The sequence below is a fragment of the Squalius cephalus genome (genome assembly GCF_949319135.1).
Source record: "Squalius cephalus genome assembly, chromosome: 3".
In the NCBI taxonomy this organism is placed as follows: domain Eukaryota; kingdom Metazoa; phylum Chordata; class Actinopteri; order Cypriniformes; family Leuciscidae; genus Squalius; species Squalius cephalus.
In genome coordinates this window covers 38,679,505-38,694,506 of record NC_137124.1, presented here as the reverse complement: position 1 = coordinate 38,694,506, position 15,002 = coordinate 38,679,505, and the positions used below count along the sequence as shown (strand labels likewise).

The following is a 15,002-nucleotide window of genomic DNA, read 5'->3' as shown; positions in this document are numbered from 1 at the left end:
CCACAAATCTCCATCAACTGCAAGATGCTATCCTATCAATATGGGCCAACATTTCTAAAGAATGCTTTCAGCACCTTGTTGAATCAATGCCACGTAGAATTACGGCAGTTCTGAAGGCGAAAGGGGGTCAAACACAGGATTAGTATGGTGTTCCTAATAATCCTATAGGTGAGTGTATTTGTGAAGTATTATCTTGGCTCATTTATTTATATTTGTAAAACACAATACATATTTGTTACTCCACTGCATTTTCACTCAAACTGACCTTTGTGCTTGCACATTGCTTTCTGTTTGTTTGCGAGTCGAGTTTTCCTTTGCAAAGCGGATCGAGTTTGTTTGCGAGTCGAGTTTTCCTTTGCAAAGCGGATCGAGTTTGTTTGCGAGTCGAGTTTTCCTTTGCGAAGTAGATTGAGTTTGTTTGCAAAATTCTGGATTTGTTTGTTAAATTAAGGCACATAATTCGCTCCATACCTGGACCTCTGGCAGAAAATTAGACCCAGCATTAAAGATACAGCAGAGTATTTCATTTTACACATGGGGTACTTTTTTATCCCTGTGTGCACCAAACCCATCTTAAGTGTTTGCTGCCAAAAAAAGCTTTTTTTTTTCATCTGACCCTAGAACCCATCCCGTTTGAAGTTCCAGTAGTGTCAGTTACTTTTAAAACGTTCTATGGTCAGATGAAACAAAAAATGAGCTTTCCCCCCCATTCTATCCCCTTACACTAACCCTACCCATAAACCCACCCATCACAGAAAACGTTCTACTTTTTTTTACATAAAAAAAATAATAAAAAAATTAATAACATTAAATGTAAATTTGTAGCTATCGTTAACTTAAACTAGTTTATTTACACTACATGAAAAACGCAAACCCAAAAACAAAACTAATTTTAGAAATATTGCCTTACCAACTAAAATAAAATAAGTTGCTATATAAATAAATAAATTCAAGTACTAAAATAACTAAAAATGTAAAAATAATAAAAGCTAAACAGTAAAAAAAAATTAAAAAAGCACATAAAAATAGATAAGCTAATAAGCTAAATATAATAAATACAATCATAGTTTGTAAATATTACTAATCTAAATGTTCTATTGGTTTGTTCTCAACACTCATTTTTAGCAATACAAAAATAACTAATTTTGCATAACTGAGGATGTCACCATCATGTCACGTAATCTGGCCTTCACACGTTCAAAACCATTTCACAATCTGAAAACTCGCTCTCATTTTATAAAAGTAGAACTGAAAAAGGGAAGCAACAATCAAGACATGTTTGACAATGTTCTGTATTTATTGAATGTACAGTTATATTATTTATCGAGGCAATAAAAATTACATCCAGAGTAATAATTTTCCCTTTAAACAAGGCAGACCAGTACATTATCTACATACAGTGTTAACAAAAGAGCATTTCAGTAGAAGCTGAGAAAGAGAGAGATGCAGAGAAACAAACTATGAGATATGTACTTGGTTAAAGCTGTAACTGAGGCAGAGCAGAAGTTAGCCCTTGGTTAAGTAGGTTTTGTCCCTTAAAGTCTGACGACAGTCCTCACAGATTTCAGTACACAAAGAATCCCTCAGTTTGGGCCCACAAGTGTGATGGACCAGCCTGGCTCATCCCCTGAGGACATCTGATTATAGACTGAAATGAGCATGCTAATGTCTGCTTTGAAAACACAAACTGTATACCAACAAAGAACTCAATTTACAGGACACGATTTGCGAAGCATTTTCGAAATAAAAGGTGCTAAAATTAAAATAATAATAATAATAAAAAAAACAAAAAAACAGAAGAACAACCTGAATTTTGTCCCATTTTAAGACACTAAAAAGTGGGGTTCTAAATCCCATGATTTAAAAAAAAGAAGGAATTTTGTGGTTTTTAAATGATAAAGTAGTGCCATTCAACCATTACTAAACATAAGAAAACCATAACACAATATAACACAGGCATGATACAGAATCATACCACTGTAAGTAAAATGACACATAATCATACCACTGTAAGGAAAATGACAATCACAAAGTGTCTACAATTTAAAAATAATAAAATTACAGGCCATAAAGTATTTAGGTGCTTCTCATTAAACGCTTGTACCTCATTTTAAACAAAAAATAAAATAAAATGACAGAGACAGATAGTAAAGACAGCTTAATGGTGCTTGGGACAACTGTAGAATGTGTGTGTTGTTGGGACACTAGATCAGCCTAAGACAAGCAAAAAGACAGACGTCACTCACGACTTCTACTCTAGTCAGTAGTAAAATTCATTTACCTCTAAAATGGAATGAATTATATGTAGATCGATATAAACTCGTGTGGTTTCGACTGAAATACACACATTAATATTTCCTGGTAGTATGTACATCACTAATGTCCCTCTCCAAAGATAATGAGACATGGAGAGAGGAAATGTTTACATGCAAGTACCATTTATCCCTGCTTACACGGGTATGTAAAGCTATTGACTTAACACAATAACACATTAAAAGGGCAGAGTCATATAAAACCCTCAACGAACAAACCCTCGCTTCTCATAGTGAAAGATGGTGTTGTCCATCTCACTTCAGCCCTTTTGCCTTCTGGCCTTCTAAACTCTACTGTGCAGTGTCCATTCTCGCAGCCAGCACTTACCTCACACACACAAACACACACACTTTGTAAATTACTCTAGGAAATATTTTCAACAATGCATGGAGATGAAACGTAACGTGCATGTTGCATATTATGTTACTCACTCAGCGAATTAAATGGTTTGATAGTCATAAGTGCTGTAATCATTGTCTTTCTCAAAGTGCTTTGAGATCATAAAACACACTTTCATGCTCTGGTATTATAGTGTGAATGATGCACGCTAGCACTGAATGCATGTACGTCAACTCCAACTGTCTTCATTTTGAGCCTCGGAGCCCTGAGAGACACAAAGAGAGTGAAAGGAAGGAGGGGAAGAAACGCAACTGGACACAGAACCAGAAAACTGACCCAATTTATAAAAGTAAACAGGAAGAGGAGGGTGACAGCAGACCAGATTACAATACGAGAAAGCAAAATCCAACCGTCATGCATTCTAATGGATTAAAAAAAGCCCTGGATTGCGGAGCTAAGCTGTAAAAGTCTTGTTTCAATCTCACATTAAAAAACCTCATATGCTGTTTTTTGTTGCATATTATGCAACATGGTATGCCTCTGAACAGACCTTGATAAAGCCAGACGGGGGATTTGCACGCAGAGTCCCTGAGATGGGATCCGAAGGGGAACCGCACCCAAGCCGTGAGCGGATTCATCTGCGGTTGGACAAAAAATACAAGGGGCGGCACATTAAGTTTCCTGGACATCACTGGATTTCAGACAGTGTCAGATGTGGGATCACTGCCAATTACAAAGAGTCGGGATTAGATTAAGCCAACCAACAGAGAGAAGGATACGGGGGAGGTACGGGAGAGAGAGCGAGTGGGATTACAGAATTTAAAAATAATTATCTGGGTGAAAGAGTTCAAGCAAAGTACTGTATATGTAGATGTGAGGCACTTAAACATTTAAGTGTCATGGGACACAAACAAACACGACAGGATGTTTCAGCTGCAGTGGTGAAATGAAATGAATGAAATTGTGTTTTTCGGGGGTGGGTAAAGCAATAGTCCATCTGTGCATTATTATGTAAACACGTACCACCAGATTAAGCAATAGCCTAGCTTTAGCATCACAGCCTCAGAATTCTTTACTGTCAAATTTACACTGCCACCTTCAGGACGACTTGTGGAACTACATGTAAAGCTGCAAAGTGCAAAATATACAACAGAAATGGAGAAGCCCATCCCTCTGGTTTCCACAGGTGTCTTACATACATGCATTATTATGTACGAGAGCCCACATAATTAGAGCTGGATAAAATCCACAATCCATTAAAACAGAACTTTGGTTTAAAAAAAAAAAAAAAAAAATCCTCCAAAAAATTCATAAAATGTTTTAGTAATACTATGTCTATTCTTTAAATCCACTGCGGACAGAAATGGATTGGAGAGAGTGATGGGAAAAACAAATAAAACAAATTGTAGTATCACTAGTACACTCCTGTAGTATCTGTCTCTGACTTGACGGGAGTGTTTGAGGTTGAGGAGGATTCCAGCAGTGAGATATTGCCCATGTTGCTCCCCCAGCTGTGGTTTGGGGAGGTGTAAGGGGGCGTGCTGCAGTTGGAGGAGGGGCCAGAGCTGAGGCTGTCATTGGCCTGACCTATCAGGGTGTCTTTACGAGAGCCTTTGCTCTCAGGCTCCTGCAGGAAGTGAGACACCTCCTCTGGCAAGAGCTTCAGCTCCGCCTCGCACTCGCGTGTCAGACGGGCCTGGTTCTGCAAAGACATGAGGATTTAAGAGTGCCATTCCACACAAAAAATATTCTAGCTCATTAACATTATTATGAGATAACAAAAAGGTTGGGTGATATGACCAAGGTTTAATCACAATAAGCAATTTTATTCCACGATAACAATGTATATCTATGTATATATATGTATGCAATGTATATATATATATATATATATATATATATATATATATATATATATATATATATATATATATATATATATATATATATATATATATATACACACACACACACACACACACATACATATATACACACACACACACACACACACACATATATATTTATTTGTTATTATTATAGATTCTTATTTAAGCTAAAAAATGTACTAGTCAAGATCAGTGAGTGCCTTTCTCTTTTCATTGATAAAACTAAAGACACTGACAGCAGCAGATATATTAGGTGAATGGACAGATCCAATACATATTCGATTTCCCTCCAACTGTTTAAGATATAAACAACTTTGTTTACCTTTGTTTGTATTGTTTGAATACTCGCCAAGATCAAGCAACGATTACAGATAGACGGGCACATAACTTTGTGTGTATTTCACCGTTTCAAAAGGATAGTTCAAAAGATAGACATGATGGTGAGTAAATGTTTTTAATTTTTGGGCAAACTATAATTATCCCATAATTTACTCATCCTCAAGCCATCCTAGGTGTATATGACTTTCTTCTTTCAGACAACAGTTATATTAAAAAATAGAGTGAACAGAGCCTGAGTTTTTAAAGCTCCAAAAAGCAAATCAATTCATCATAAAAGTAATCCACACGGCTCCAGGGGGTTAATAAAGGCCTTCTGAAGCGAAGCGGTGCATTTTTGTTAGAAAAATATCCATATTTATAACTTTATTAAGTATAATCACTGGCTTCCGGTAACGGCTGTAAGCGAGTCTAGTTCCGGTGGAAGAGTGACCTCTGAACCGACGCATAACGTATTGACGAACGTGGAAACAAGAGCAAATCAAAACACCGGTCACGAATTAGAAGTCTAAAATGAGAATGTTTAAAGAGAAATGTCAGGGGATTTTCGATATTAAAAAAAAGAGGAGCTTGAGTTTGTTGCCCAGCCTTGTTTGTTTGAACCGTAAGGAAAATGACATAGTATAGTATAAATATAGTTGAGGCGTCTACGCTCACCTAAGCTTAAGCAACTATTACATCCTACATCATGCGTCGGGTCAGAGGTCACACTTCCGCTGGAACTAGACTCGCATAGGCCATCACCGGAAGCCAGTGATTATAGATTAAGTTATAAATATCAATATTTTCCTTTATTAACCCCCTGAAACCATATGGATTATTTATATGATGGATGGACGTGTTTTTTTGGGGCTTCAAAAACCAAGTTACCATTCACTCCCATTAAAAAGCTTGGAAGAGCCAGGATATTTTTAAATATAACTCCTGATTTTGTTTGGCTGAAAGAAGAAAGTCATATAAAACTAGGATGGCTTGAGGGCAAGTAAATTATGGGATAATTACAATTTTTGGGTGAACTAACCAAGTGCAATCAGACATGAAAAAAGAACTCAATTCAGTACTTACAAACTGTATTACAGGCGGGTCTCTGCGCATACACTTTGACTGTGTGCAAATACTGAACTGAGTTCTCTTTCTCGTCTTATTGTGCTTGAACAATGGAAATTATACCGGTTGTCAAATTCGCACTGGTTAATCGTGTCTGGGATATCCCCCACCCTTACTTCAAATAGTGCAAGAGGCTTTCAGAACCTGAATTGACCATTGCTTTTTTCTTGATGATGGCATTGGTTGGCATTGTATCTTCTATAACTAAGGTATTTAGGCAAACGCTACAGTTACTATGGGACATTTCAGTGAGGAAGACTTCCTAAATTTTGTGTTAAAGAGGAGGAATCGATCAAGATGACCAGGGACTAGCATGTTAGGACTGAAGGCTGAATAGATCTGTGAATGGACTGACCAGTGGAACCTCCTCCTCAATTTTCTGAAGGATGTCCTTGTGAAGGGTTTTCAACTTCTCTTGACGCTTCCCCTGAGACACTTCCAGCTACACAAAGAGAGAGAAAGAATTAAGGGACTTTATGAGGAAGATTGACCTTGATTGTTTGTACTCGAGTATGTTTTATATGGCTCTGTAACACTTTGTCCTAACAAGGTGAGGAGCAATAACTGCGTCAAGCCATAATCTGAGTTTCTATCCAAAAGTGATGAGATATTCTGTCGAGTGCTTGTCCTACTCAAGAAAGCTGTCTAATAAACCAGTCAGGTTTACTATGGGTGGATCTACCCAGCGATGAAACAAACAGAAACATCCAATATCTTCTGATTGGCTACGATTTGATTGTTTTGTGCTTTATTAAGGCTGTAACACAAACCAAGCTGACGATCGGCAAATGTCGGCCATCGTTGAGTGTCTACCTAGTTTTTGCTCTCTGTTCCACAGCATTTGCACTAGTCTTGACCCCTGTGGGCAGCCTTTCAGGCCAATTGGGCATGTTGACTCAGCGATGGAGTCCTGCCGTGAGACAGATCAATCTGACTGGCTGTTCAGCTTAGTGAACCACTACTTTCTCAAAACTACTGTGTTTTATGGTTTATACCACAGTCATGGCCACAGTCGTAGCTCTTCTGGTTATCCTTTTGAATGACGCATGCAGTAGACTACTGTCACCTGCTGGTATGGAGAGTTATTTCCAATCATGCAGGCACAGAATGTATGTGGTAGCAGGCTGCTGGCTGTAGTCTTTGCACTGTGTTCAAACACAACTTTTTGGCTCAAACGCAGGCGATGTGAGGTGACACCAAGGCAGGCTTTTGTTGCCACTAGTTCTTTAATGCCAGTTTGGTGTGTCTGGGCATTTATGCTCTCAGTACAGGCCAAAAAAAAAAGACAATGGAAACTTGAGTGGCACCTAATTAGGACAAGGTGTAAAGGATTTTTTAAATATCAGTTCGTATAAAAAGAGCCATTTACACAAAAATCCAATTAACACTACATCCAGACACTTCCAGAACTCACCTGACGGATTAAGCTGACTGATTCATTGATATGTTTTCTATTGATCTCGGTCAGCTCCCTGCTAAGTGAGAGAATGACAGAAGAAGGTTACTTTTTGTGTATTTTACCATGGGGTGAGTCGAGGCGCTGAGTTCAATGCTGAACTCTCCAGATGTAAATGGCTCGATCAACATAAGCAGCACATTAAAAAAAATGCTCTCTTTTATCTTTATCTTTCAATAACGGGACAGATAAATATGGTTGCTTTTAAAGACATCTCTAGGCATCTCAGAAGGCATGTCGAATTGTTTCTAAAAGAATTTAAAAAAAAAACATTAAGGGATGTAAATGTATTTCGTCCATATAATGAATATCAGTACTGTCCAGAAAGACAGTGGACCCCATTGACTTTATGGAGAACACACATAAGGGTGAGTAAATGATGACAGAATTTTCATTTTTGGGTGAGACAATGCACTTAATGAATTCACCAAAAATGAAAACACTGTCATCATTTATTTTCTTAATTCTTCAAAATATCTTCTTTTGTGTTTTGCAGAAGAAAGAAACTCATACAGGTTTGGAACAACATGAGGATGAATAAATCATGACAGAATCTTCATTTTTGGGTGAGATAACCATATAACCCCAGACTGCTAAAAGCACTGTCCTTGAGATGAGAAAACCCATTACTAACGTTTCCTTTTCAGATTTCTTGGCCTCAATGATGCTGTTTTGCCTCTTCCTTTCCAAAATCTTCTGTATCTCTTTCTTCTCTCTGCAAGTAGAAATGTGACATTTCAGGATTTGTGCACACACAAATGCACCTCAAAACACAACCAGACATTTCTTACTTGTCGCACACTTCCTTGAGTTTTTTGATCTGGGCTGCTTGGCATTCTTGGGCGATTTCCCTCAGTTTCTGATTGGCCTGAGACAGAAGCACAGTCACAAAGAATCAGCATTTTTAGCTGTGTGTGTGTGTGTGTGTGTGTGTGTGTGTTTAGTGTCTCTCAGAGAAGCTGTGATAGCGATATCTTTGCGCTATTGTTATGCTTGTCATACCTCTTTGAGGTGGCATTGTTTAGCCTCTTTCTCTATCTGATGTTGTCCCTGTCTGAGCGCAAGAAGCTCCTGCAGTTGCTCCTCTCTGAACTGCTCTGTCTGTCTCTGTAGCTCCAGATCCAGCTCTTTCAATTCCCTCTGCGCGGGCTCCTCTGACCCACTGCACACATGCAAACAGCAAGCAACCATTTATATATAAAAAAAATACAATTAAAATAATAATAATAATAATAATAATAATAATAATAATAATAATAATAATTCATAAAGATATTATTCAAAGTGAACACTCTCCAATGTGGTTTCAAGTTCAAAATCAAAGTAGGATTTTGATCCAATTTAGAAGAAATGTTCTACAGTAAAGTGAAGAAATATTTCAGATTCTGCACTATTTCTAGTTCACTAATCAAATAAGCAAATTTGTGACACTGAGCAAACAACTGAAAAAAAAGTTCAGATGTTCTATGAAAGGTCAGAGTGTTTGTTTGGCTACTTGTAACAAAATAAGGCAGTCTGCGTTTATCTACTGGTGTTGTTTGTTTCCTGCTTTAAACGTAAAATACCCATCAGAGGGCCTAGGCCTAAGGGTTGAAGAGAGCGTTGTTCATTCATGTTGTGGGTTCGAGTCTCAGTACCAGTAGGAAATGTAGGTAGGGGAGTGAATGAAGAGAGCGCTGTTCATTCCCCAATCGCTCCCCCACCTACATTTCCTGCAAGTACTGAGACTCGAACCCACAACCTGAATGAACAGCGCTGAATAAGCGGCCCCCATTCGCTCCCCGGGCGCCACAGCAAAAATGTCTCCTGGTGTGTGTGTACACAGTATGAGTGTGTTCAATACTCACTGCTGTGTGTGTGCACTCGGATATGTGAAATGCAGAGCGCAAATTCCAAGTATGGGACACGATACTTGGCTACACGTCATGTCACTTTCACTTTCATAATATGAAATAAAGAGCAAACAGTTGTCAAACAAGCACAATATCTACCTGGCCAACATTAATTAAGGTTAAAACGTCAATGCCCTCACTTTTTCTTCAGACTGGTGCGCACACGCTTCTCCACCTGACTTCGTTTCCTCTGGAGGTCAGAGTTGAGCTGAGTACAGCGAGTCCTTTGCTCCTTACTGAGAGCCCACATCTGAAACACACATGCACACATATACACGTTCTTTTTTAGAAGTTACTCTTTGGCCTTTCTGCCTTTATTGCGGCATTTATTAGAGCGCTACAGCTCTGATATAAGTTCACCCTTCTGAAAGCTTGATTCAGATTGGCTGATAGATGTTTAAAGGTTGTTCATTTTCAATAACAGAATAATTCTTGACTGCATTTCCGTTCCATATCATTCCATCAAATGATCAGAACTTCAAAAAACCATAAAAACTACAAGAAATGACAAATTAGATTTTCTCCAAAGTGGTTTTTATCATGTGACTGTCCAGCTAGCTCATTACTTAAATAAAACATCAATAAAAGCATCTAAAAACGAAATAATGATGCTCTTGCCTTGCTACTGAAAAATGAAGTTAACTTTGCTATCTACTGAGAGCTGTGGCAGACTTAAGTCATGCTCTCCCCCTCTATAACATTGTTACACTGTAACTGCTTAGAAACAGACCCAGTTATAAAGTAATACTTTCAAATTAGTAACAGAGGCTTGGGGAGTTTCAACACAAGATGCTTAAAAACGGCAGAAGAAACCAGTTTTACAAGCAACAGTTTTACAAATGAAAAATGTTTTGAGATAAACAAGTGTAGGCCTACATGTTTTGCTAACGTTTTAGCACATTGCTGAAACATGCTAGCAACTTGCTAAACACCAGGCTTTCTCAACCCAACATCAAAACTGATCTTGGTTGAACGTGACCATGATGGTACATTCCTTACATAAAACGTAATTTAAGTGTGTTTGACCTTTTTCGCATGTTTCTTGCTCAACTCCTTGAGTTCCTTGGACTGCTTCTTCACCAGCTTCTGGTAGGAGTTGTGCTGTTTGAGCTCATCAATAGACTGAGGTTCGATAACTGCAAAACACAAATACACAGCTTGACCATGATATTTCAAAACCTCTCTCAGTGCTCTGCAGGAGGCGAGTGACTGATGAAGAAGAGCGAATGATGAGTATGATCTTACCTTTAAGAATATTGTTGACTAGATCTTCTTTTGGGCCTATAACATATTATACACGAACATACAGGTCACTTAATGGACAGTACATGCATTTTCATGAGTAGACATCAATACAAAACTGACATGACTAACATTATGGCCAAAATGCGGACAGGTAGAGAGAGACAGAGAATGAGCGAGAAGGTGACGGCAGGAAAAATAGAGATTGTTTCAGAGGCTAGACCGAACCTGATGGAGGAGGGTTCTCAATGACTACAGGAGGAAGTGTTGGAGATGGCAGAGGGCAGAAAGGGTCAGCAGGGGGTGTGCAGCCAGAGTCAGAGCAGTCTCCTTCATCTGGTTTCACAGGTTTACCCTGCACACACACATGTTGGGTTTTCATGTTTAATGAGGACTTTTTATGAGAGTGATAATGATTATTATACTGTACAAACTGTATATTCTAACCTCTAACCGTGAACCTACCAATCACAGAAAACTTCCTGCATTTTTACATTTTCAAAAAACATAATTTAGTGTAATTTATAAGCTGTTTTCCTCATGGTGACCAAAAAAAGGTACAAAATAACTGGTATTAATATTCTTTTGCGGAGATTTGGTCCCCATTGTAGGGAATACCAGGACCACACACACACACAATATGCATTCACATAATTGATTCAATATCTGAAAGATGTTAGTTCATGGTAATAGTTCAACCAAAAATGAAAATCCATCATTTATCCTCACCTTGATTTTGTTCCAAACCCATTTGAGAAAAAAAATTCCATGGTAGAAAAAAGGAGAAAGTCTGAATATATCACTCTTTTAAATAAATGGGAACTGGGGCTTTCAAGCTTTGAAAAAGATGAAAAAGCACCATAAAAACATCAGATCATAAAAGCAACTCGATCAACTGATTAATTGAAAATATGAGTCGAAAGAATGATTTGCTCATGAATATGACATCATATATTTCTCAAGAAGGAGTACTTGGATTTCAGGTTTTTCCTGAACAAAGACTTAAATTTCAGTCCGTTCTTCACACAACTTGTAGAACAGACACTAGCCATATCATACTTTTATGGTGAAATTTTTTTTTGTGGTCGTTTTGGAGTTTTTGGACAGCCTCTGTCCTCGCCTCATTCACTTTCATTATAATAAAAAGAATGGCCATGATATTAAAAAAGAATGTTCTATAGCAGCGGTTGGCAACCTTATGGTTAGGGTTAGGGTTAGGCTTTAGGACGGTTTGTCGGATCTGCGTGCTAACGAAGGTTAAAATTGTATTTATAGACCCTAACTTAATAAAACAGACTGAGTGACTATGAGGAATGACTACCTCAAAATGTATGTCCGTATGCAAGTTCAAGGGACTCTATTTAAATTAAATAAATAAACCTCTTTAGCTATTATCACGAGCCAATCATTATCCCTCCGCGTGCCAATGTTGGCAAGCGTGCCATAGTTTGCAGAACACGGTTCTATAGAATAAAGAAATTCACAAAAGTTTGGAACAACACAAAGGTCAGCACTTTTTCAATTTCTGGGTGGGCTGCAAGTCCAGAAGAGAGATCAGAAGAAAGAACTGGTTGGTTACAGAGATTCAAACACAAAAACAAGTGTGACTGACCTCAGTGGCATCCTCCATAAGTGCTAATAGCTGCCTTTCTCTCTGGGCCAGCAGAGAGAGATGTTTGATGGGGTTTGTCAGAGCCTCTGCATATTCTTCACACACACAAAAAATAAGGAAGTCACTTTTATGCACAGAATTGAACTGAACAACTAGCTTTGCACCACTTAATGCAGTAATGTCACACACACACACATATATATATATATATATATATATATATATATATATATATATATATATATATATATAGATATTAGGGGTGTAACGGTACACAAAAATCACGGTTCGGTACGTACCTCGGTTTTAAAGTCACGGTTCGGTTTATTTTCGGTACAGTAAGGGAAAGAAATGCAAACATTAAACTGCAGGTTGTTTATTACTATAAACTTTTTGTAACAATTTGTTTACACTTTTTTAAACACTTTTTAATAAAATATAATAAAATAGATATAAAATAAAAAAAGAATAAGAAATAAAATACTGCTGCAAAGTTCTCCACTAAATAAAATACTCTCAGTCTCAAACCAATATCACATAATAAAATATAATGAAAAATATAAATAAATAACTATGATTACAGTGCAGGAACAGAAAATAGCCCTATATTAAAATAATATTAAACAAATATATTAATGTATTATTATTTTTCAATAATCAATCAACATAATAAATTTAAGATTTTTTTTTTCCACTTTTTTAATAATTATCAAAATAAAATATAGTCCAAAGCTATAGTACAAAGCTATTATTACCAGAGCATGTGATCAGAGCAGGTCATTTTACCATTGTTGCCAGCATGACTATACCAGCTCAGCAAACAGAAATCTAAGTTACTACTGAGAAATTTCACCTTATTTGAGCGGACTTTGCTTTTCCAGTGCGTGATCGGTACATGATTGGAGTGTTTGGGCCGTTAACGACAGAGCAGAACGCGCAGCGCAAACACGGACTCGAACATTGAGCAGAGAGCGCAGCGGGTCGTCGACACACACACACACACACACACACACACGCGCGCGCGCGCCACGGAACGGAGAGTGCGGCGGCGCACACGAAGCGGAAAAGCTTTTTTTCGCCATGCAGTCTATTTCATTGTTACAGTGACGACGGGTAAAACACGGGTAAAACCAGAGAATGTCTAATAGGAAAAAACATTAGAATCAGCTGCAGGGCGGGATTTGCGCTGAACGCGGAGACTTCCGCCACTTAATATGTTCGTGTGGAAACACGAAAATGTACCTATGTTCCGCACACAAAATATTGCATTCAGTCATTCGGTACACACGTGCACCGAACCGAAAGCCCTGTACCGAAACGGTTCGGTACGAATACACGTACCGTTACACCCCTAATAGATATAGATATAGAACACACACACACACGCACGCACCACCAGTTGCAAATATTAATTCTGTGTAGCAACATATGTTTTTCTGACATCCATGGCATTCATAGTCCCATAGATCTCTCTCTTACCTTGGTGCTCGTTGGGGATGTAGTCCCTAGCTTCAGTGTACACGAGTAGGGATGCCAGCAGGAGTGGTTGGTTCAGTTCATTCTTCAGACTGATGTAGTGATATCCTAAAGACACACACACACAAACACATATAGCATATACGAACCAGCAGATCTTTAGTGCAGTATCAGAACAGCAAGTCTGTTAAACCACTGCCATGTATTTTGCACAAACCTGGGCGCAAAGCCGATACTGGCAAGATACGATGACCAAGAAACTTCCCATTTTCTTCAAACACTGCTACTCGAAGAGACGCCAGGGTGGGTAATACCACCTAGAGAGAGATTAAAAGCATACTTCATTTCATTTGATAAAAATGTGTAGATTATCACAGTCAGCTTCACAGTTTTGTGCATGCCATAATTAACATGATTGGATAAACTATTCCTTTCATTTGTTACCTTGTTGAACACAAAGGTTTCATCATCCCAGATTGGGTCCAGAGAGTTGTTGTTAGAAGTTTTCGTTCGATATTTTCTTTTAGTGTCTGCAGGAAGTCCAAACATGTCTATCTCCACGTAAACACTGGCCTTCTTATCACTCAGAAACTGGCCTGAGATGATCTGTGTGTGTGTGTGAGTGAAAGATGAGATGTGATCTGATCGTACATGCTACATAAAACTATTACTATTCTATACTATTATGATAACTTCAAACAAAATGATACATGTGAACACAATACCTTGATTCTAACTGTGTTGGCTACAATGCCATCCACAATGTCCATAGTAAAGGGGTCAAAGTGTTTATCTGTGCGTCTCATGAACTCCGGCTTCAGTAGATACCCACAATGGCCGTTATATTCAAACACCCCCATGTTCAGCTGCATCGGCAAGTCTGAGAAACAGAGATATAAGCCTATTTTAATATACAAGGCATCAAAAATATATGTAAATGTAGAACAACAGATAAAAAAGAAGGAAGAAGGCAATAACAGAGTGCTATCTGCATGTCTGACCGAGAGTTTGGAAGTTTAGCGCCACCATCTGGCAACCCACGTTCCAAAAGAGCTGTGGCATATAGTTACTGGAATCCACACGTGTCCCTTTGGGGTAGATGCGACTTAGCTGCTTTTTATTGTATCTGAATAAAAACATTTTTGCTCAGGAAGAACAACATTACTTGAATATGACAGCGCAAACATGACACATCAAACTTATGTAACTGAAACCACTACCCACTAACCACTAGTCTTGATACGCATACAAATTGACATTCACGAGTTCACACTTACAAATAAGTCGGATGGATTAAATTGGTAAACGTACTTGGCGTGCTGTCCGGGGAGAGGGCTCTG

General features: G+C 38.2%; 1 protein-coding gene across 5 annotated transcripts in view; it reads right to left on the bottom strand.

Moving 5' to 3' along the window:
* Positions 1–1,274: 1,274 nt before the first annotated feature.
* plcb3 (phospholipase C, beta 3 (phosphatidylinositol-specific)) overlaps positions 1,275–15,002 on the bottom strand; it is a 56,920-nt gene continuing 43,192 nt past the window's right edge. For 2 of the 5 annotated variants that reach the window (XM_079867473.1, XM_079867477.1), the window contains 17 exons: positions 14,664–14,788; positions 14,388–14,542; positions 14,107–14,268; positions 13,880–13,979; positions 13,666–13,770; positions 12,187–12,281; positions 10,803–10,929; positions 10,578–10,613; positions 10,359–10,468; positions 9,473–9,582; positions 9,288–9,377; positions 8,443–8,602; positions 8,232–8,308; positions 8,075–8,155; positions 7,399–7,459; positions 6,340–6,426; positions 1,275–4,354 (listed from right to left, as the gene is read on the bottom strand). In XM_079867473.1, the coding sequence (XP_079723599.1) occupies positions 4,067–4,354; positions 6,340–6,426; positions 7,399–7,459; positions 8,075–8,155; positions 8,232–8,308; positions 8,443–8,602; positions 9,288–9,377; positions 9,473–9,582; positions 10,359–10,468; positions 10,578–10,613; positions 10,803–10,929; positions 12,187–12,281; positions 13,666–13,770; positions 13,880–13,979; positions 14,107–14,268; positions 14,388–14,542; positions 14,664–14,788 (1,969 nt within the window). In that variant the 3' untranslated portion in view covers positions 1,275–4,066. The remainder of the gene's footprint in view (positions 4,355–6,339; positions 6,427–7,398; positions 7,460–8,074; positions 8,156–8,231; positions 8,309–8,442; positions 8,603–9,287; positions 9,378–9,472; positions 9,583–10,358; positions 10,469–10,577; positions 10,614–10,802; positions 10,930–12,186; positions 12,282–13,665; positions 13,771–13,879; positions 13,980–14,106; positions 14,269–14,387; positions 14,543–14,663; positions 14,789–15,002) is intronic. The other 3 variants (XM_079867474.1, XM_079867475.1, XM_079867476.1) reach the window with 3 other exon arrangements.